The 22,283-nt window shown below is 42.3% G+C and overlaps 1 protein-coding gene and 1 long non-coding RNA gene across 2 annotated transcripts in view; one reads left to right on the top strand and one right to left on the bottom strand.

The window, feature by feature from the left end:
- LOC124253449 (bifunctional D-cysteine desulfhydrase/1-aminocyclopropane-1-carboxylate deaminase, mitochondrial-like) overlaps positions 1-21,640 on the bottom strand; it is a 37,693-nt gene extending 16,053 nt beyond the window's left edge. Inside the window, exons 1-2 of the mRNA XM_046687223.1 lie at positions 21,321-21,640; positions 57-170 (exon numbers count right to left, since the gene is read on the bottom strand). Of these exons, the coding sequence (XP_046543179.1) occupies positions 57-170; positions 21,321-21,437 (231 nt within the window). The 5' untranslated portion in view covers positions 21,438-21,640. The remainder of the gene's footprint in view (positions 1-56; positions 171-21,320) is intronic.
- Positions 278-10,647, top strand: LOC124253450. Its single transcript, XR_006892216.1, has 3 exons — positions 278-290; positions 9,090-9,100; positions 10,557-10,647. It is a non-coding gene; the product is annotated as an uncharacterized LOC124253450 (long non-coding RNA).
- Positions 21,641-22,283: the final 643 nt, after the last annotated feature.

The raw sequence follows: 22,283 nt of genomic DNA, 5'->3' as shown, positions 1-22,283 counted from the left end.
AAGGTGGACAGCCCACTGAAATATCAAATATATATATGACTAGGATCCTGTCCTACCTTGTTGCCTGACAATGAACTGCCCGTCATGTCATGTCGCTTGATGTGAAGACTGAAGCCATCGGGTATCTCTGGGAGCTTCCATTCGTGGATGGGGGTGTTCTCCATGGCAAGCTGAAATCAACATCACACATATATATCAAATGAATACATAGGTTCTTAGACACTACTGGAAACAATGGAGGAGCTTTTATGAGAAAAACAATTGTTAAAAACGGGGTAATGCCATTTTGAGTTGTGTCGATGTTGTCTATATCACTCCAGTAAACATTTGAGAGGGCGATATCGTTTCTTGACACCATATCACAATATACGAATGGCAGTTATTCCTTGTATAACATGCCTAATTGTTATGAATCGCTCGGCTTGATAATTAAAATAAGAGGTGTCTAATCGTGTTAGAGTACCTCAAATTTCAAAACACCATAGCTTTGTGTTCTAAAGTCGTGGAGAATGTAAACATCTTTCATTCAGTCCGCTATGTAAGAGTTGAGAGAAGTTTCACAAGGTGCACCATTTGCCCTAGAGGTTGTGTCACCGGTTAACATCAGCTAGGTGCTGTGCCACTGATTCCGTCAGTACCATGGGTTATCTCCCCCTTCAGTGGGACTAACATTATACCAGTGGGAAGTATTGCAGTCGAGGGATCTGTTACACGTTCTAGAATGTTCAGTTTTGGAATTTTGAATTTAGAACTGTGTCAAAATATTTTTCAAAGAGTAGTCTGGAATGGAAGTCACATGCTTGATGCTTGAAAATAGCTAGTGAAATCTGCTTTCTGACTGGACAATGTCGATTTGTTCAAGGTCTTTTCATTGGTCGGTTAGAGTTGTCGAAAGGTTGCTCTGAGTTGATCTGTAACCGGATATCTTAAGAACAACATTAGCTACCCATACCAAGAAGACTCCCAGTAACTCCACGAAAACAGCATTAGCTACCCATACCAAGAAGACTCAAAGTAACTCCACGAAAACAGCATTAGCTACCCATACCAAGAAGACCCCAAGTAACTCCAGGAAAACAGCATTAGCTACCCATACCAAGAAGACCCCAAGTAACTCCAGGAAAACAGCATTAGCTACCCATACCAAGAAGACTCCAAGTAACTCCCCGAAAACAGCATTAGCGACCCATACCAAGAAGACCCCAAGTAACTCCAGGAAAACAACATTAGCTACCCATACCAAGAAGACTCAAAGTAACTCCACGAAAACAGCATTAGCTACCCATACCAAGAAGACCCCAAGTAACTCCAGGAAAACAGCATTAGCTACCCATACCAAGAAGACCCCAAGTAACTCCAGGAAAACAGCATTAGCTACCCATACCAAGAAGACTCCAAGTAACTCCCCGAAAACAGCATTAGCGACCCATACCAAGAAGACCCCAAGTAACTCCAGGAAAACAGCATTAGCTACCCATACCAAGAAGACCCCAAGTAACTCCAGGAAAACAGCATTAGCTACCCATGCCAAGAAGACTCCAAGTAACTCCAGGAAAACAGCATTAGCGACCCATGCCAAGAAGACTCCAAGTAACTCCCCGAAAACAGCATTAGCGACCCATGCCAAGAAGACTCCAAGTAACTCCACGAAAACAGCATTAGCTACCCATGCCAAGAAGACTCCAAGTAACTCCAGGAAAACAGCATTAGCGACCCATACCAAGAAGACCCCAAGTAACTCCAGGAAAACAGCATTAGCTACCCATATCAAGAAGACCCCAAGTAACTCCAGGAGAAAAGCATTAGCTACCCATGCCAAGAATACTCCAAGTAACTCCACGAAAACAGCATTAGCGACCCATACCAAGAAGACTCCAAGTAACTCCAGGAAAACAGCATTAGCTACCCATACCAAGAAGACTCCAAGAAACTCCACGAAAACAGCATTAGCTACCCATACCAAGAAGACCCCAAGTAACTCCAGGAAAACAGCATTAGCCAACCATACCAAGTAGACTCCAAGTAACTCCAGGAAAACAGCATTAGCTAACCATACCAAGAAGACTCCAAGTAACTCCAGGAAAACAGCATTAGCTAACCATACCAAGAAGACTCCAAGTAACTCCAGGAAAACAGCATTAGCGACCCATACCAAGAAGACTCCAAGTAACTCCAGGAAAACAGCATTAGCTACCCATACCAAGAAGACTCCAAGTAACTCCAGGAAAACAGCATTAGCTACCAATACCAAGAAGACTCCAAGTAACTCCACGAAAACAGCATTAGCTACCCATGCCAAGAAGACTCCAAGTAACTCCAGGAAAACAGCATTAGCTACCCATACCAAGAAGACTCCAAGAAACTCCAAGAAAACAGCATTAGCTACCCATACCAAGAAGACCCCAAGTAACTCCAGGAAAACAGCATTAGCGACCCATACCAAGAAGACCCCAAGTAACTCCAGGAAAACAGCATTAGCTAACCATACCAAGAAGACTCCAAGTAACTCCACGAAAACAGCATTAGCGACCAATACCAAGAAGACTCCAAGTAACTCCAGGAAAACAGCATTAGCTACCCATACCAAGAAGACCCCAAGTAACTCCAGGAAAACAGCATTAGCTACCCATGCCAAGAATACTCCAAGTAACTCCAGGAAAACAGCATTAGCGACCCATACCAAGAAGACCCAAAGTAACTCCAGGAAAACAGCATTAGCTACCCATACCAAGAAGACTCCAAGTAACTCCGGGAAAACAGCATTAGCGACCCATACCAAGAAGACTCCAAGTAACTCCAGGAAAACAGCATTAGCTACCCATACCAAGAAGACCCCAAGTAACTCCAGGAAAACAGCATTAGCTACCCATGCCAAGAATACTCCAAGTAACTCCAGGAAAACAGCATTAGCGACCCATACCAAGAAGACTCCAAGTAACTCCAGGAAAACAGCATTAGCTACCCATGCCAAGAATACTCCAAGTAACTCCAGGAAAACAGCATTAGCGACCCATACCAAGAAGACTCCAAGTAACTCCCCGAAAACAGCATTAGCGACCCATGCCAAGAAGACCCCAAGTAACTCCAGGAAAACAGCATTAGCTACCCATACCAAGAAGACCCCAAGTAACTCCAGGAAAACAGCATTAGCTACCCATGCCAAGAATACTCCAAGTAACTCCAGGAAAACAGCATTAGCGACCCATGCCAAGAAGACTCCAAGTAACTCCAGGAAAACAGCATTAGCGACCCATACCAAGAAGACCCCAAGTAACTCCAGGAAAACAGCATTAGCTACCCATGCCAAGAATACTCCAAGTAACTCCAGGAAAACAGCATTAGCTAACCATACCAAGAAGACTCCAAGTAACTCCACGAAAACAGCATTAGCTAACCATACCAAGAAGACTCCAAGTAACTCCACGAAAACAGCATTAGCTACCCATACCAAGAAGACTCCAAGTAACTCCCCGAAAGCAGCATTAGCGACCCATGCCAAGAATACTCCAAGTAACTCCACGAAAACAGCATTAGCTACCCATGCCAAGAAGACTCCAAGTAACTCCAGGAAAACAGCATTAGCTACCCATGCCAAGAAGACTCCAAGTAACTCCACGAAAACAGCATTAGCGACCCATGCCAAGAATACTCCAAGTAACTCCAGGAAAACAGCATTAGCTACCCATACCAAGAAGACCCCAAGTAACTCCAGGAAAACAGCATTAGCTACCCATGCCAAGAATACTCCAAGTAACTCCAGGAAAACAGCATTAGCGACCCATACCAAGAAGACCCAATTAACTCCAGGAAAACAGCATTAGCTACCCATGCCAAGAATACTCCAAGTAACTCCGGGAAAACAGCATTAGCGACCCATACCAAGAAGACTCCAAGTAACTCCAGGAAAACAGCATTAGCTACCCATACCAAGAAGACTCCAAGTAACTCCAGGAAAACAGCATTAGCTACCCATGCCAAGAATACTCCAAGTAACTCCAGGAAAACAGCATTAGCGACCCATACCAAGAAGACTCCAAGTAACTCCAGGAAAACAGCATTAGCTACCCATACCAAGAATACTCCAAGTAACTCCAGGAAAACAGCATTAGCGACCCATACCAAGAAGACTCCAAGTAACTCCAGGAAAACAGCATTAGCGACCCATGCCAAGAAGACTCCAAGTAACTCCAGGAAAACAGCATTAGCTACCCATACCAAGAAGACCCCAAGTAACTCCAGGAAAACAGCATTAGCTACCCATGCCAAGAATACTCCAAGTAACTCCAGGAAAACAGCATTAGCGACCCATACCAAGAAGACTCCAAGTAACTCCAGGAAAACAGCATTAGCGACCCATACCAAGAAGACCCCAAGTAACTCCAGGAAAACAGCATTAGCTACCCATGCCAAGAATACTCCAAGTAACTCCAGGAAAACAGCATTAGCTAACCATACCAAGAAGACTCCAAGTAACTCCAGGAAAACAGCATTAGCTAACCATACCAAGAAGACTCCAAGTAACTCCAGGAAAACAGCATTAGCGACCCATACCAAGAAGACTCCAAGTAACTCCACGAAAACAGCATTAGCGACCCATACCAAGAAGACTCCAAGTAACTCCAGGAAAACAGCATTAGCGACCCATACCAAGAAGACTCCAAGTAACTCCACGAAAACAGCATTAGCTACCCATGCCAAGAATACTCCAAGTAACTCCAGGAAAACAGCATTAGCGACCCATGCCAAGAATACTCCAAGTAACTCCAGGAAAACAGCATTAGCGACCCATACCAAGAAGACTCCAAGTAACTCCAGGAAAACAGCATTAGCGACCCATGCCAAGAATACTCCAAGTAACTCCAGGAAAACAGCATTAGCTACCCATACCAAGAAGACTCCAAGTAACTCCAGGAAAACAGCATTAGCTACCCATACCAAGAAGACTCCAAGTAACTCCAGGAAAACAGCATTAGCGACCCATGCCAAGAATACTCCAAGTAACTCCAGGAAAACAGCATTAGCGACCCATACCAAGAAGACCCCAAGTAACTCCAGGAAAACAGCATTAGCTACCCATGCCAAGAATACTCCAAGTAACTCCAGGAAAACAGCATTAGCTAACCATACCAAGAAGACTCCAAGTAACTCCAGGAAAACAGCATTAGCTAACCATACCAAGAAGACTCCAAGTAACTCCAGGAAAACAGCATTAGCGACCCATACCAAGAAGACTCCAAGTAACTCCAGGAAAACAGCATTAGCTACCCATACCAAGAAGACTCCAAGTTACTCCAGGAAAACAGCATTAGCTACCCGTGCCAAGAATACTCCAAGTAACTCCACGAAAACAGCATTAGCTACCCATGCCAAGAATACTCCAAGTAACTCCACGAAAACAGCATTAGCTACCCATGCCAAGAAGACTCCAAGTAACTCCAGGAAAACAGCATTAGCTACCCATGCCAAGAAGACTCCAAGTAACTCCAGGAAAACAGCATTAGCTACCCTTGCCAAGAATACTCCAAGTAACTCCAGGAAAACAGCATTAGCGACCCATACCAAGAAGACCCCAAGTAACTCCAGGAAAACAGCATTAGCTACCCATACCAAGAAGACTCCAAGTAACTCCAGGAAAACAGCATTAGCGACCCATACCAAGAAGACCCCAAGTAACTCCAGGAAAACAGCATTAGCTACCCATACCAAGAAGACTCCAAGTTACTCCAGGAAAACAGCATTAGCTACCCGTGCCAAGAATACTCCAAGTAACTCCACGAAAACAGCATTAGCTACCCATACCAAGAAGACTCCAAGTAACTCCACGAAAACAGCATTAGCTACCCATGCCAAGAATACTCCAAGTAACTCCAGGAAAACAGCATTAGCGACCCATACCAAGAAGACTCCAAGTAACTCCAGGAAAACAGCATTAGCTACCCTTGCCAAGAATACTCCAAGTAACTCCAGGAAAACAGCATTAGCGACCCATACCAAGAATACTCCAAGTAACTCCACGAAAACAGCATTAGCTACCCATGCCAAGAATACTCCAAGTAACTCCACGAAAACAGCATTAGCTACCCATGCCAAGAAGACTCCAAGTAACTCCAGGAAAACAGCATTAGCTACCCATGCCAAGAAGACTCCAAGTAACTCCAGGAAAACAGCATTAGCTACCCTTGCCAAGAATACTCCAAGTAACTCCAGGAAAACAGCATTAGCGACCCATACCAAGAAGACCCCAAGTAACTCCAGGAAAACAGCATTAGCTACCCTTGCCAAGAATACTCCAAGTAACTCCAGGAAAACAGCATTAGCTAACCATACCAAGAAGACTCCAAGTAACTCCAGGAAAACAGCATTAGCTAACCATACCAAGAAGACTCCCAGTAACTCCAGGAAAACAGCATTAGCGACCCATACCAAGAAGACTCCAAGTAACTCCAGGAAAACAGCATTAGCTACCCATGCCAAGAAGACTCCAAGTAACTCCACGAAAACAGCATTAGCTACCCATGCCAAGAAGACTCCCAGTAACTCCACGAAAACAGCATTAGCTACCCATGCCAAGAATACTCCAAGTAACTCCACGAAAACAGCATTAGCGACCCATGCCAAGAAGACTCCAAGTAACTCCACGAAAACAGCATTAGCTACCCATGCCAAGAATACTCCAAGTAACTACCAGGAAAACAGCATTAGCGACCTATACCAAGAAGACTCCAAGTAACTCCACGAAAACAGCATTAGCTACCCATGCCAAGAAGACTCCAAGTAACTCCACGAAAACATCATTAGCTAACCATGCCAAGAAGACTCCCAGTAACTCCACGAAAACAGCATTAGCTACCCATGCCAAGAAGACTCCCAGTAACTCCACGAAAACAGCATTAGCGACCCATGCGAAGAAGACTCCAAGTAACTCCAGGAAAACAGCATTAGCTACCCATGCCAAGAAGACTCCAAGTAACTCCAGGAAAACAGCATTAGCGACCCATGCCAAGAAGACTCCCAGTAACTCCAGGAAAACAGCATTAGCTACCCATACCAAGAAGACTCCAAGTAACTCCAGGAAAACAGCATTAGCGACCCATACCAAGAAGACCCCAAGTAACTCCAGGAAAACAGCATTAGCGACCCATACCAAGAAGACCCCAAGTAACTCCAGGAAAACAGCATTAGCGACCCATACCAAGAAGACCCCAAGTAACTCCACGAAAACAGCATTAGCTACCCATGCCAAGAAGACGTGAGTGGTGATTGAGGAGATGATCGGAAAGACACGGGTGTTGAAATGTGCTCTGTGGATATATATATATAATACGTATAGGATGTCTTTAGAGGTTTCTACCTTGTGGCACTTCAGTTAATTGTGTTTGTAGTTTAACCCCACTCAGCAATATTCCAGCTATAATATAGGTGATATGCTAATGTACAAGAACTGACTGATTGATTGGTGCTTAACGCTGAGTCTGGACCAGACAGTCCGGTGATCAACAGCATGAACATCGATCTACGCAATTGGGATACAATGACATGTGTCAACCAAGTCAGCGATAAACACAAGTAATAATCGAATGATAGTCAATGTACCATGTACAGCTATTGAATAATTACCTATTCAACTATACCAAATCATACACTGAAACTTTGTTTAGGCAAGGTTTAACCCTGCATACACGTGTGCTTGCGAAACAGGCAGATTGATAAGAGTAAGAGTTTTGCTGGTGCTCAGCGTGAAGCCGGCATGCTGATTAAACCAAACTGGTAGCGGCTGTTGCAGAACCGATACATGTGTGGAGTTCGCCGACCATGTCTACATCCTGATGCGGGGTGCGAGTTAGTCTGTCTCACAGTCCCGGAACCACATCATTTTCCCTACTGCCAAGCCCTCTCTGCAGTGCTAAAGCCCTAAACAAAGCAAGTCTAGATTTCCTCAGGTTCTGAATCTCTGGTCTCCCTTTTCAATATAAATTGGCTTGTTTGTTACTATCAAAATTATATATATTCAGAGACTAAGCCTTAGTCTAGGTGCGAGTGTGTAGTGTTATTAACTTCTCAGGCGTGAGCAGAGCGTGGCTACGCCTGGGTTTTGTTACATTCAGATTGGATATGACCATATCACGGGTCACCTACAGTACATGAATATCCACAGTTTCATTGCATGGTCTTTCATGATAATGCTGACGACGACAAACACGATGACGACGATGATGTAGGTTCTGTTGCATTTGATATTTAAATTTGCGAGACGAATCATGAAGATATATTCATCTATATTAGCCATCAAATCACATTTTGATATGGAAACATGTTTTCTATTACAGGTGCTCAACATTGAACAAATAGAATTCCGGATTTAGCGGAAAGTTCCCCGAAGAGGGGGATTATAGGCAATTAGGCAACGCAACATCCTTTGTTCATATGTACATATGCAGGTATCTTAGTCTTGATAATCAGGGGAATCCATATAAACCAACATCCACGATTGTTGTTACTGAACTAAAGTACAATTTAGTTTTAGAAACATAATGGCGTTATACATATTCACAGACACACACGCACACACTCAGACAAACAGACACAAACACATAAGCACACACTCACACGAACACACACACACGCACGCACACACATATAAAGTAAACTCCAAATGGAGCCCAGGCCAATGCCTAGTGTGAGACCTGAGAATTCTAGACTTTCTTTTCATCATTCTCGGCTTGATTTGAAGTTCTTAAGTCGTTCTCAACGATCTGGGAGACGGACTATTGTCCGACTATCGACGGATGCCCCCGCTGCTGTAGGAAGAGTTCCCTACACTGAGTACACACCTTTCGAGTCTCAATGAAACACATGTATAAGCTGAATCAATTCTGTTAAGCAGTTTTTGTGGAGAAGTGGAAAGACGTAATCCCCTATTTCACTATCATCAGAGAGAAATTCAACAAACTTTGTCTAAGTTCAAATGTTTCTAAACATACAAAAAAAACCTATAAAATACAAAAACAAAATATGAGATGCACACCTTTAGAGTCTCTATAAAAGACATATGTAAGCTAAATGAGTTTTGTGCAGTGGTTTTTGAGGAGAAGTGGATAAAGTACACCCCCTGCAGTGGTTTTTGAGGAGAAGTGGATAAAGTACACCCCCCAAGAAATTGGATGAACAAGGTATGAGATGCACACCTTTAGAGTGCCAAAGAAACACACGTAGAAGCTCAATCAATTCTGTTGAGCAGCTTTTGTGGAGAAGTGGATAGACTTCACCCCCTACAACACTATATTCAGAGATAAATTCAACAAAATTTATGTAAGTTCAAACGGCATAAAAATTGGAAAAATAAACAAAATACAAAATCAAACAAGGTATGAGATGCACACCTTTAGAGTTCCAATGAAACACACGTAGAAGCTCAATCAATTCTGTTGAGCAGCTTTTGTGGAGAAGTGGATAGACTTCACCCCCTACAACACTATATTCAGAGAGAAATTCAACAAAATTTATCTAAGTTCAAACGGCATTAAAATTGGAAAATAAATAAATACAAAATCAAAATATGAGATGCACACCTTTAGAGTCCCTATAAAGCACATGTGTAATCTAAATGAATTCCATAAAGTAGTTTTTGAGGAGAAGTGGATAACGTAAACTCCTGTTGGATTGAACGAACACTGGCTGAATAGAACAAAATTCAAATAAGTTCAAACATCTGTAAAAGTGACAAAATTAAGAAATTGCATAAAATATTATGAAATGCACACCTTTAGAGTCCCTACAAAAGACATGTAGAAGTTCATTCAATTCTGTTGAGCAGTTTTTGTGGAGAAGTGGATAGACTTCATCCTCATTTACACTATCATCATAGAGAAATTCAGCTAAATGTACCTAAGTTCAAATGTCTCTAAACTTAAAAAAAACCCAATAAAATAAAAAAACAAAATATGAGATGCACACCATTAGAGTCCCAAGAAAGCCCATGTATAAGTTCATTGAATTCCACAGAGCGGTTATGGTGGAGAAGTGGATAGAATACATTCCCGGTTTCGTACGGACGGACAGACAGACAGACGGACAGACGGGGGCATAATAATCGAATGATAGTCAATGTACCATGTACAGCTATTGAATAATTACCTATTTAACTAAAAAAATCCGGTATTAAGTCAGTTAATCATTTTCGGTGTAAAAATATTTGGTTAAAGCGACCGTCATCCTATATAAACACTTTTCCTTTAACCATGTTTTCCCCCACGGAAATAGCCCCTCATTGCTTGATTAACCAGTAACAGGATATATGTGTTACACACCTGCTTCCAAAACGTAGTCGGGTTTGAGGTGTGCTTTTACAACAGGGGGAATATTTATGAAATTCTAGAAAGTACCAGACGAGGTTCGACGGTTCAGTATAATATGTGGGGTGCCAGTGTTACTGGTGGCCGTTCCTTTTAGTTTATGATGCCACCTTTTGATAGACATGTCGTATGGCACTCTTTGAAATCTGCCTATAGTGGGATAATGCAATGTACTAGCAATTCAAACAAGAAAACTAATTATAGTGAAACATGTTATAATTTGTATTACACGTTCAGTAAAGTACAAATTGTAGTACTTTTATTATGCTTAGCCCCATCCAGAATTCGAACCCACACTTTCCACTCTTCTGGAAGGATCGGTGGCTGAGTGGGTAAGAAGGCTGACTTTGTGTGCTGGCGACTAGGTGCCTGACTCGAGGGTGTGGGTTCGAATCCCGAATTGACCACCCTGTAAATGGCATTGTGTACTCATAACTAATTATAGGGTCTTTAGAGGAACGATCATGTTAAACGGACAGTGAGTTCACGAGTTGTCAGACATGCTGTATATCTTGCGATGTTATGGAGAAAGGTTTTAGCAATTACATTATATTCATTAGTTGTCAAATATACTCACACTGAATGTTACGGGTTACCGTGGATACGATAGCGTTAGGGTTACGATATCGTATGAACATGTATCTGAGATTAAAGCAGAAGTGATTTCATCGCTATGTTTTATTCAGTAATAACACACACACACACACACACACACACGCACGCACACGCACGCACACACACGCACACGCACGCACACACACACACACACACACAGACACACACACACACACACACACATACACACATATATACACATATGAAACTAATTATATATTATAAGTTGTTCACTGGTCACGATGGGGGCATGGGTAGATGTACCCGTGGCGTTTGTTTATGTTCCCTGAGCCCGAAGGGCGAGGGGAACATAAACAAACATCAAGGGTAAAATCTAACGCTAGCAAAATCTAGCGGTGGCTACAAAAAGATTTGTGCCCGTGCTTCAAACAATGAACATTAAGGTGTTCGGTAAGATAAATACGTTGTTCACGGGTCCCTCAGGGCCCTTGGGTTGATGTACCCTCGATGTTTCTTTATGTTCCCTGAGCCCGAAGGGCGACATTCTCTTCCCACAGAGGTTACTCCTGTCATATCTTCCTACGTAACCTCTGTTCTAATACGGCCATATTTCCCGGTTCTCGTAAAATCCCCTAGCGGCAAAAGATCGCAACACGAATTATCTCCCTTCTTTCTATCCAATCAGAACACATGTTACATCGACTTAGATTCAACTTGACTAACACAAGCAAATGTGGGGCCACAAATATCCCCCATCTGCCGGGGACTTGTGCTGATGTTACATACAAGACGTTTAATGGCTAGCTTGTCCGTTGTCAACGAGGGCGATGAAGACACCACTGATCCGCCATAACATGACTGAGTTCTGTCTAGAAGAAACGTTTGCGCATCGCGCAGGGGAAGAGGTTTAGTTTTCTCGAAGCATACGGAAATTACCGAGGCCTTGCGAATGATCACTTTTGAAACAACGTCGCTGATTGCACAACTAAATCTGATTGTCTCCAATCACGAGTCTTGAACGCTCACACCATGAAAGAGCCGTATTAGAACAGAGGTTACGTAGGAAGATATGACAGGAGTAACCTCTGTGGGAAGAGAATGGAAGGGCGAGGGATTTAGAGTTATCTCCCTTCCATCCATTTGCATTCGCAAAACATCGGTAATTTCCGAACATCATACGTGATTCAATGTAATTCGAGATAAAGAATTACTACCACGAAGTACCAAATGAGTAGCCAATGACAGAGGGGTACATTGAAATGTTACTCGCTTGTAAGCGGGGTACATTGAAAATAATAGAAGAGCGCTCCTTTCCTCCGTGCACTCTATAGCATACACTATCTAGCGCTTTAACGTAGGCGGCTGATTGAGTGTACCCCATATCAACCCTAGAACTATTTCTATCAGAAAATGTAGTAAATATCCAAAGAATGCCTCTTGGTATGTTGCGAATGTAATGTCAATAGTTCGGCAATTCAAGCGGTAACAATAATAAATATAACTGTTATATGAACTTTCATGTATACAAGAATAGATTCTGAGTCAATCAGATGCAGATATTCATGTATGATGATATTTGTAAATCTTATGTTTATAGTTTTTCACTGTTATTTCTGCTTAACCGTCGCGTTTCAGTTTGGGAATCGACACGTGAAGGTGACAATGTTACAGATATGAGATGGTCGAGATGACTGGTGCAGGGAGTGTGCGAAATAGTTTCCAAATTATGCAGTCGGTCTAGCTATGCCTGAAACCTACTTGCCCACAAAATAATTTCACTAGCCCGAAATTGGGTGTAGAAATTAAGCAAAAGATTACAAAAATAGATGAGAATAAAATATTGTCGACATGAAGCTACTTTAATATGATGAACATATTTATCTGGCCATAATCTTGCATGATTTAAAAGTGTATTATAACAAGTCGGAGAGAGTGATATATTTACAAAATGGCCTCATGAAAATTCACTAGCCAGTCGGGCCAGTGACTGTGGAGATTTACGGACCCGAGTGGATTTTTGCTAGCCACGGGCTAGCGGGCTAGTGGCTATTTCCCACACTGGGGCAGGTACAAATCTGCATTATTGAAGCAGCGTGGGATTAGTTGGATCAGAGGATTGTGGTCCGTACTTGGTATTGCCAGTAATCAACGCCGGTATGTAATCAACATTCAGCTAACCTCACACCCACACAGAAGTAGAAGAAGACGTTCTCCACACGCCATGTACTGTGCTAATGAAAGAGTTTTGCTGGTGCTCAGCGTGAAGCCGGCATGCTGATTAAACCAAAGTGGTAGCGGCTGTTGCAGAACCGATACATGTGTGGAGTTCCCCGACCATGTCTACATCCTGATGCTGGGTGCGAGTTAGTCTGTCTCACAGTCCCGGAACCACATCATTTTCCCTACTGCCAAGCCCTCTCTGCAGTGCTAAAGCCTTAAATGAAGCAAGTCTAGATTTCCTCTGGTCTCCCTGGGGCTCCTTTTCAATATAAATGGGCTTGTTTGTTACTATCAAAATTATATATATTCAGAGACTAAGCCTTAGTCTAGGTGCGAGTGTGTAGTGTTATTACCTTCTCAGGCGTGAGCAGAGCGTGGCTACAGCTGGTTTATGTTACATTCAGATTGGATATTACCATATCACGGGCCACATGGCCTACAGTACATGAATATCCACAGTTTCATTGCATGGTCTTTAATGATAATGGTAACGACGACAAAGACGATGGGTACGATGATGTAGGTTCTGTTGCATTTGATATTTAAATTTGCGAGACGAATCATGAAGTTATATTCATCTATATTAGCCATCATATCACATTTTGATATGGAAACATGTTTTCTATTACAGGTGCTCAACACTGAACAAATAGAATTCCGGATTTAGCGAAAGTTCCCCGAAGAGGGGGATTGTAGGCAATTCGGCAATACAACCTCCTTTCTTAATATGTACATATGCAGGTATCTTAGTCTTGATAACGAGGGGGAATCCATATATACCAACATCCACGATTGTTGTTACTGAACTAAAGTACAATTTAGTCTTAGAAACATAATGGTGTTATACATATTCAGAGACACACACGCATACACTCAGACAAACAGACACAAGCACATAAGCACACACTCACACGAACACACACACACGCACGCACACACATATAAAGTAAACTCCAAATGGAGCCCAGGCCAATGCCTAGTGTGAGACCTGAGAATTCTAGACTTGCTATCTATCACCATTCTTGGCTTGATTTGGAGTTCTTAAGTTGTTCTCAACGATCTGGGAGACGGACTATTGTCCAACTATCGACGGAGGACCGTCAATGTATATCGTGACAGGATATTATGGATCTCGTATTCATGAATTATAAATAAATATAGATTTCTCATATATATTACGCAGACTGGTCGGCTAGCGAGTTGGAGACTTGACTCCCTAATAGTATATAAACAACCTTGGGTTTCGCCATGACCTGATGACCAATGAATGTTCCTGTTCGCGTCTGGAAACGATAGGGCTGAGGGCTAACTAGACTAAAGCTTAGTCTCTGAATATATGTAGTTTTGATTGTAACAAATATTCCCATTTACATTGAAAAGGAGCCCCAGGGAGATCAGAGATTCAGAACATGAACCTGAGGAAATCTAGACTTGCTTCATTTAGGGCTTTAGCACTGCGGGGAGGGATCGGCAGTAGGGAAAATAATGTGGTTCAGTGACTGTTGGACGGACCAGTGGGTAACCATAAGGTATACTGCACATGTTTACATTTCACAATTTGTCACTTCATTGTTGATTCTATTGGGCGTTATAAAGGGTTCATTTAAGCAGTAGAAAACGCAGGTATATTTCACTATGGATACATTTCGTGTAACTCATCACGAATCAGGTTTCTCAGCTCTTACTGAGACACGACCAAATGTCTGTTTTTGATGGAATCCTCCTTTGATGGAATTATCCGGAAATTGATACCTTTACGTGATTCATATTCATATTCCTATTTGACGTCATTATTTGTTTAAATACGGGGTGCAGACCTGTGGGTTAACCTCTGGTAGTTAAATGAGACTGTTTACTGTTATGTTATGCTGTACTTGGTTACAGATACAGACTGTATTAGAACTGAGTTAACGTCCGGTAATGTGATAACTCTCCATATCGTATGACACGTGGTTCCTATTAGAGACGCCCCAGTCTAACTCTCGGAATATAAGGACGGTACAACGACAGGCAATAACCTGGGAGCCTAGTCCGGAGTCCACATGCACTTGAGTTGTATCAGCAAAGAGGATATACAATAAATCCCCTTTTCATTTAAAAAAAAGGATAAAACTAATTTTCCTACGCAATGAACCATTTTGTTGGTGTTCAAAACCAAGGTGTGACTGCACTGTGTCAGATATTGCTCACGGCGACCGGTTGTACACTAAAACATCATACTTCCTTTCAAAATACACCGTAATCTTTTACAACTGGAAACTTTATTAACTGTGTGAAAATGAATCCCAGATGTTGATATGACTCTCACTAGCCTTCTTAACTATTTTTAAGGGTTATGATGTGCTGTGTTAAGTAAACATGTCTGAAAGTAAAGAAATAAGGATGAAAAAGTCAAATTTATTCTCAATACTTAAAGAGACTATCTAGGTTGAATATGCCTGTGAGCCAAGACTGCTTGCCGTATGCTCATGATTTTCTTATATACATATCCTGAGAAAATCTACCTTTAACTCACGCTAAAACATTAGATATGTAAAATATCAACGCAGTCTCAATCTTCGTATGAAACAGATTCCAAAGTAACGCCTACACCGATATTTCCATAAGTAAGTGTTTGTTTGTTGTCTGACAGCGTCGTGAAAACCTCACAAAGTACCTCTTGTATCTGACGACCGGCACATATCATGAATATACAATGCCATTCAGAAAGTGGTCAAATGTAATACATGTGATATTTGGGATTACACTTTCTCAGTAAGTACAGATTCTTGTACTTTCGTCAGTACCATCCGGGATTCGAACCCTCACTCTTCGACTCAGGCACTTAGTCGCCAGCACACAAAGTCAGCAATCTAACCCTCTCAGCCAGCGAAACTTCCACTTGACTGAGAAAGTGCATTCCAGGTATAGCATATGTTACTATACACATGATACTTTTTATGGACAAGTTATTATTTGCTTTAAACGTCTTGAAATAACTGTACAGTCATCCACCGTCTGTATCTAATGTGGTTGGGTGTTAACGACGTCGTCAAGATTACAACATAGGCTTAAACATTGCTACCCTTTCACTTGCTCTCGGGACGGACAAAGAGAAAATAGAGCTGCTATCAAATATTTGCGTTTAAATATATATCCTGAAGCAAATTCATGAAGACACGATACAGTCATCAGGGGATTTTCTGCTTGACATAGTTCTGTTATAAATGGTTGTTTTACAAGAGGAGGAAAGAGCACTGAAGATGAATCACGCTCTTGTCGACCTTGTGAGTCGCCACAGAGGTAAACGTCAACGTTGTCCTGGATAACATCATGCAGGCGCGTGACTGTCAGACATTTAGTGACTGTCCACCACATCAGGCCCCGATTTCTCGAAACAAACTTAAGTCTGAGTTTTGACTTAAATTAGAGTTTTTACTCAAACTTGAGAAAATGCATTTCCCAGAATGAACTGAAATTGATATTCAACTCAAACGTAGTACACAATTTGAGTTTTGTGGATAGATTACTTAAGTTGTTTGGGCTTTTTATCTTAAAAAAGCAGTTGAGTTAAAAATTCAGCTGTTTCAAATTGTCAAACTCAGTTTCGAGAAATCGTGTCTTTGATATTGTGAAAAGAATGTTTAGAACATCTAAAATTATCTTTGTTAACATTTTTGCTTGCAAAGTAACATTTTTTCCATTCTCTGTTTACACACTGCAATATCAATCGCCAAAACGCAGCAATATTCAAGCAGTATTTGCATCCATTTCACATGTAGAATGATTCTATAGGGTATGAAGAGAGCCTAGAATACATGATATGATACACAGATACGAGAAATATACCACGAGTAACAGCTGAAGACAGAAAAAGAGCCATTGGGATGGTGCAGATGGGGTCGACATACAATGCTGTTGCCAACGCCCTCGGATGCCACCGTATCACGGTTATAAGATTTATTCAGGGCTTCAGACAGACTGGGGTCACCGTAGACAGACTAAGAAGTGGTCGTCCACGCATCACAATGCCAGCTGAAGATAGGTACCTCTGTCATTTAGGCAGTAGGGTAACGTTTCTTTGGGCGTTTAGTGTATTTTTTGGAGTTGAGTTCCATCCGGGATTCGAACCCAAACCCTCAGAGTCAGGCACCTTATCGCCAGCACACAAAGTCAGTTGTTGAAGCCACAGTGGCTGAGTGTGGCGTGGGTTCGAATCCCGGATGGAACTGAACTCCCCAAAAGTACTGACCACCCGATGCCGTTAGTCGCCTCTTACGACAAGCATAGTGTAGCTGAAGACAAATTCTAACCCGGATCGTCAAGGGTCTTATTGCATTTAACAGTATTAGTAGAATTGTATTGCATTTAAAATTAATACCTGACAGATCGAATTTAAAACATTTCCGAATGTGACGACTCTACAAACAGAATATACTGTCCACTACAGTAGCACATGCAAAACCAATAAAATAGCTCGTTAATAAAGTATGGTTGTTCTGTAAGTGTAACGACTCTCTAATCGAAATAGGCGACATGGAAACATTACATTCTTCGATCTCCTTTGTGTGTCACATCTACAGACACATACAGTTCGTCTAGAGGCCGGTACAGGAGGAAGCTGCCTGTATCGGTGTCTAACCCATTTACAGGCGGCGTATCGCAGCAGCAGCTCTTAAAGCGTATACCAGTTTTATTGTGCACGTGTGTTGTAGGGTTCATGAGTGCTAGTTGCAGCAGAGCCACCGAGCACGTTGCTATGGAAGCGCATAAATTCCCGAGTCTAAAATACATTCATTATCTATGTTTATGATGTTTACTGCTAGGAAGATATGTTCTTCGTAGAAGATAATTCCACCTCCATATATGATACTATAATCGTGCGTATTGTTCCTCAGACTGTTTGGTAACATTTGGTCGTATATTTTCATTTGACCTTTTTCTATATTTTCACATCTTACTGCATAAAATAACAATTTCAAAATATAAGCTATACATAAAAACTATAAAATAACTTCATTTAGCAAAATTTCAACATATACTCAGCAACAAAAGTTCTTGTGACCTGTCTGTAGAAGGCCATACCTCGGCAACTATAAGGGGAAATGGGTTAACCTCAGTCTACAACCAGACCAGTACTGGTGATCATTTTGTGAAACTGATATATAGCACGAGTGCCCCCTCTTAATAGTGTGTCTAAATATATGGAGTTAAGACGGCTGTATTTACCAAATTACTCATGCGTAAACACCATTTTTTCAAATTTATCCAGTTACTGCAAGACTGTCACTGAAGTGCCATTTTCCGATTGTCACTGTGTGTATCTCATTGTGAATAAAGGAAAGGTCATATAATGATCAAGATATGAAAATATCTGTAATGGTTGTGGCGCGTGGTCCTGTGCTTAAAGCTCAGGTCACAAATCGGTGAAGTTAAGCAGCGTCGAGCTCGGAGAGTCCTTGGATGGGTGACCGTGTTTGGCAGCTTGACTCCTGAGAGTTTCTAGGACTTGAGTCCTGCCCCACAACGAAGCACATGTGACACATGTGGTCTCACCTTAGGCAAGTGAGTTTGTTCAAAATTGTCTCTGTTCACCCAGCAGGAAAATGGGTACCCGGTGGAAAAAAGTCATATGACTATAACCTTCTAGCGCCTAACAGGCAGCTTGGGTTATCCGGGGTAATAATGGCCTTGATTGTTAGCGCTATGAGCATACCTAGTGTGGAGTTTGGCGCTATATAAATGGACACATTATTATTATTAATTATGTATACACTAGGCTAGTTTAAGTGGGGTGGTGGGTCGAGACTGGTAGGGGAGCAAGTCAAAGGCCTGCTTCGTCTGAATTGCTGAGCTGGGCCTTGTGTGCCTTGGGTGTATACCATATAATCATTTGTATCTGGCCCGAGGTCTATGAATATAATATACTCGGAGTATTGCCATGTAAGGTCCCAGGTTTGTAGTGAATAGGCGCGAATCAGTGTGGTTAGATAGAATCTAGTCGTGTATGGATTTTCGTGTTCGACTCAATGTGCGACCGACCAGCCCTCCAATTGGTTTCTGTTTACAGTTTACACGCATGGCTGAGCTCCCGTCCGTCCCCGTTGTGTGTGATGCTTTCACGCCACGGCCATTGTGGAAGATCAATGGTTTGTGTATGGGACCCACCATTAAAGGCGGGGAAGGGGGTTGGGGAGGGCACTTTGTCATACACGTTTTGCTAAATGGAGGAGGTTTTTTCACATTTCCGGTGAGGGACTCTCTGTGAGAGTTCTCGTTAGAATCAGTGTAATGTCGTGGGGTGGGTTTTATGACAGGTGCGCTGTCACAGTTTGGGGAATGCACCACTGAGTCAACTCATCTACAACAAACATCCCTATAGATCTGGCCCAAGTTTCAATTATCTGAAATCGAAACATTGTTGCCCGTGTTACCCGCTCCTGAATCACAGTGCATTGTGGTTCCATTAAGAACATCAAACAGTTTATGGCCGTCCACTACTGGGGATTTGTTTTCGCTTCTTGCTTTGAACAAGGCGGCTTGGGTACTCTAGAATTCATTACCATAATGGTGATCCTACATTTAGTGCGTATTAATGTAATGGATGGTTGCCATGGGTACAGTGCCATCCAAATTACCGGGATTCCACATCGCAAGAGACCATGTCATTGTGTTCAATCGAGTTGTATATTTCGAACAAAATCTAAGTTATGTCTCTTTCCCCATTCATCATGTTCTGCAGCGTGTTACCTATACTTATCGTTGTTCCCTAGCAGGTCGGTACAATTGAAATATTAAAGTATGGGCTTAATGCATCTGTCAAACGTTTAAATAGCAATGCAAATGTAGAAAAAACATTTGGGAAATCATGTACATTGACAGTACACTGGAAGGTGTCGGATGTTGCTCTTCCACCAGTATTCAAGCAATACCACAGGCTAGGCTCGATAAATTGGTTCCACACGCACGCACGCGCACGCACACACGCACGCACACACAACAACAACAACAAACACACTACAACGCCATTACACAGCTCAACAAAACTGATGTGGGCATTACCACTGACACAATAATTCAACAGTTCTATTTGCGTCATGTCATTTGTGGGAGCCCGGGGCATATTACAATGGATATTTCATGCCTGCTGTAGTCAGATGTCATGCATGCCGGAAAATGATAAGTTGTTATTTCCTGGCGTTTGTTTTACACATTTCCACTGTGTAACTATGTAGATCAAAACACGTTTTCAGCGTAATACTATAATTTATAAGTCACATCACATTTTTAACAAGAAAGGCCTCTGAGACCCTGTGATGTACAAATAATTTGAATGTCAGTTTACAAACTAATGAATACAAGTGTATATATTGTTTTAGATGAACAAGTGAACATATCTCAACGTTAACTATGCACATCACAATAGATCTCTCCGATTATATCTCAATATCGAGGGTTGATAACGGGAGTGTCCATGTGTATGTATGATGGGGAGGGATGTGATGGGATATATGTTTGAGACACAAGTCAGGCTTTTTTCGGTTCAAATCCCTTTTCGACCCCACGATGTATACGTTTTACAGCATTTACGGAGAACAGACGAAACCTATGGTTTCCATCATTTTAAAGAATAGTATTTGTATCAAATTGTCACCCGACTTTCCCTTATTCAGCTTTGTCATAAAATGTGACAAAGAACCGGTTTTTTCTAACAGCGGCAGCTTGTTTGTTACAGGGTGTGAACTACCCACATATACCCGGGGTTGATAGGGTATACAAACGGTCATCATCAGGGCACGATGACCCATAAACAGTCTGGTCCAACTGTGGACTTCAAAAGACCATTTGGTCAACTCTTACGAAAACCGGAAGGTTAAGGTGACCAGCTCGGACCTTGAACCCATGCCGAGATCTCGCAGTAAGAACGCGCTGACTGACACATCATTGTGTGGAAGAACGCCACCAGGAATCGTTCTGTCAGCATGCAAGATTATGACAGACCAAGGCTTATCTGAGTGTCATCTGAAGACGTTGCAGTATTGACAGAACCCACGAGGCGATGTCTGCGCTGGTTGTAGTAGCTGGGCTCAGTTTTTCACTTATAATATCGATCGATCCCTGTCAGTCTCGCATATCTTAACGAATATGGGCTCATACTAATTCTATCAAAAGGACCAGAAATTATTCACTTACCTCCACCTTATGCTTTGGAACATTTTTTAGCTTCTGTGCCCATACCGGTGCCTGGTAATCCACGAGATATTTAGCCATTGCGAGTAAACTGTACGCCCGTTTTGCAAAGACTACCATACAAGCAGACCCGCGCAAGTGGCCTTTGCCTGAATGAAACGAACGCTTGACGTCTGCTCGGTTGGTTGGACGAGAGGTAGGGCTACATCTGAGGTCGACGTGCGTTAGGATTTGTTAGCATAGAAACATGGTTGACTGGTGTGGAGTTCTCGTCGTCATAGGAAGACAAGTTTATATTTCATGAGACTCCAACACAATTTCGTGACGTAATGAGGCGAAAATATAATAATTGAACCCATGGTCGTCTATGTATGAAGTTCACTGGTGCTTGTCAGGGGGTTTCAGTCACTCTGATTATTGTGTGCGTTTGAATGATAAATCTTGCGGAAACAACTTTATCCAAGGTAATGGCGGTTCGGTGAATTAGGTAGATAAGTTTCAAACCGATGTAGTCTGAGCTGACAGTGGAGGGAAGTACCTCAAGTATAACACATAACCTTGAACACAATACCACAGTCTTGTTCCATTCTGACATAACACACCCATTGTTTCACTGTACTCTCCCTATGTTACGCAGGAGAGGAGGACTGTGTAACTAGGAGAAGGAGCTATAACTGAGGACTACCGTGGTGTAGTGGGTAGAGCGTCTGTCCGGACCGCGGAAGGACGGTGTTCGATCCCCGGTCGCGTCATACCCAAACACGTGAAACTACGGCACTTGATGTCACCCTGCCTGCATTACGGTGATTGGGGGATCAGACAAGGACTGGCTAGCTTTGTGTCAGTATACTGCTCCACAGCGAGGTATCCATGTTGAACCGAAGCAAGCAAACACAGACAGACAGACAGACACAGACACACACCACTTTCTAAAAATGGCATTGTGTATTTCACCACTACTACTAC

This window comes from Haliotis rubra, unplaced genomic scaffold, assembly GCF_003918875.1.
Source record: "Haliotis rubra isolate DU_JTF1 unplaced genomic scaffold, ASM391887v1 Scf540, whole genome shotgun sequence".
In the NCBI taxonomy this organism is placed as follows: Eukaryota; Metazoa; Mollusca; class Gastropoda; order Lepetellida; family Haliotidae; genus Haliotis; species Haliotis rubra.
Note: the sequence above shows the minus strand (reverse complement) of the source record. Positions and strands in the feature narration are given on the sequence as shown.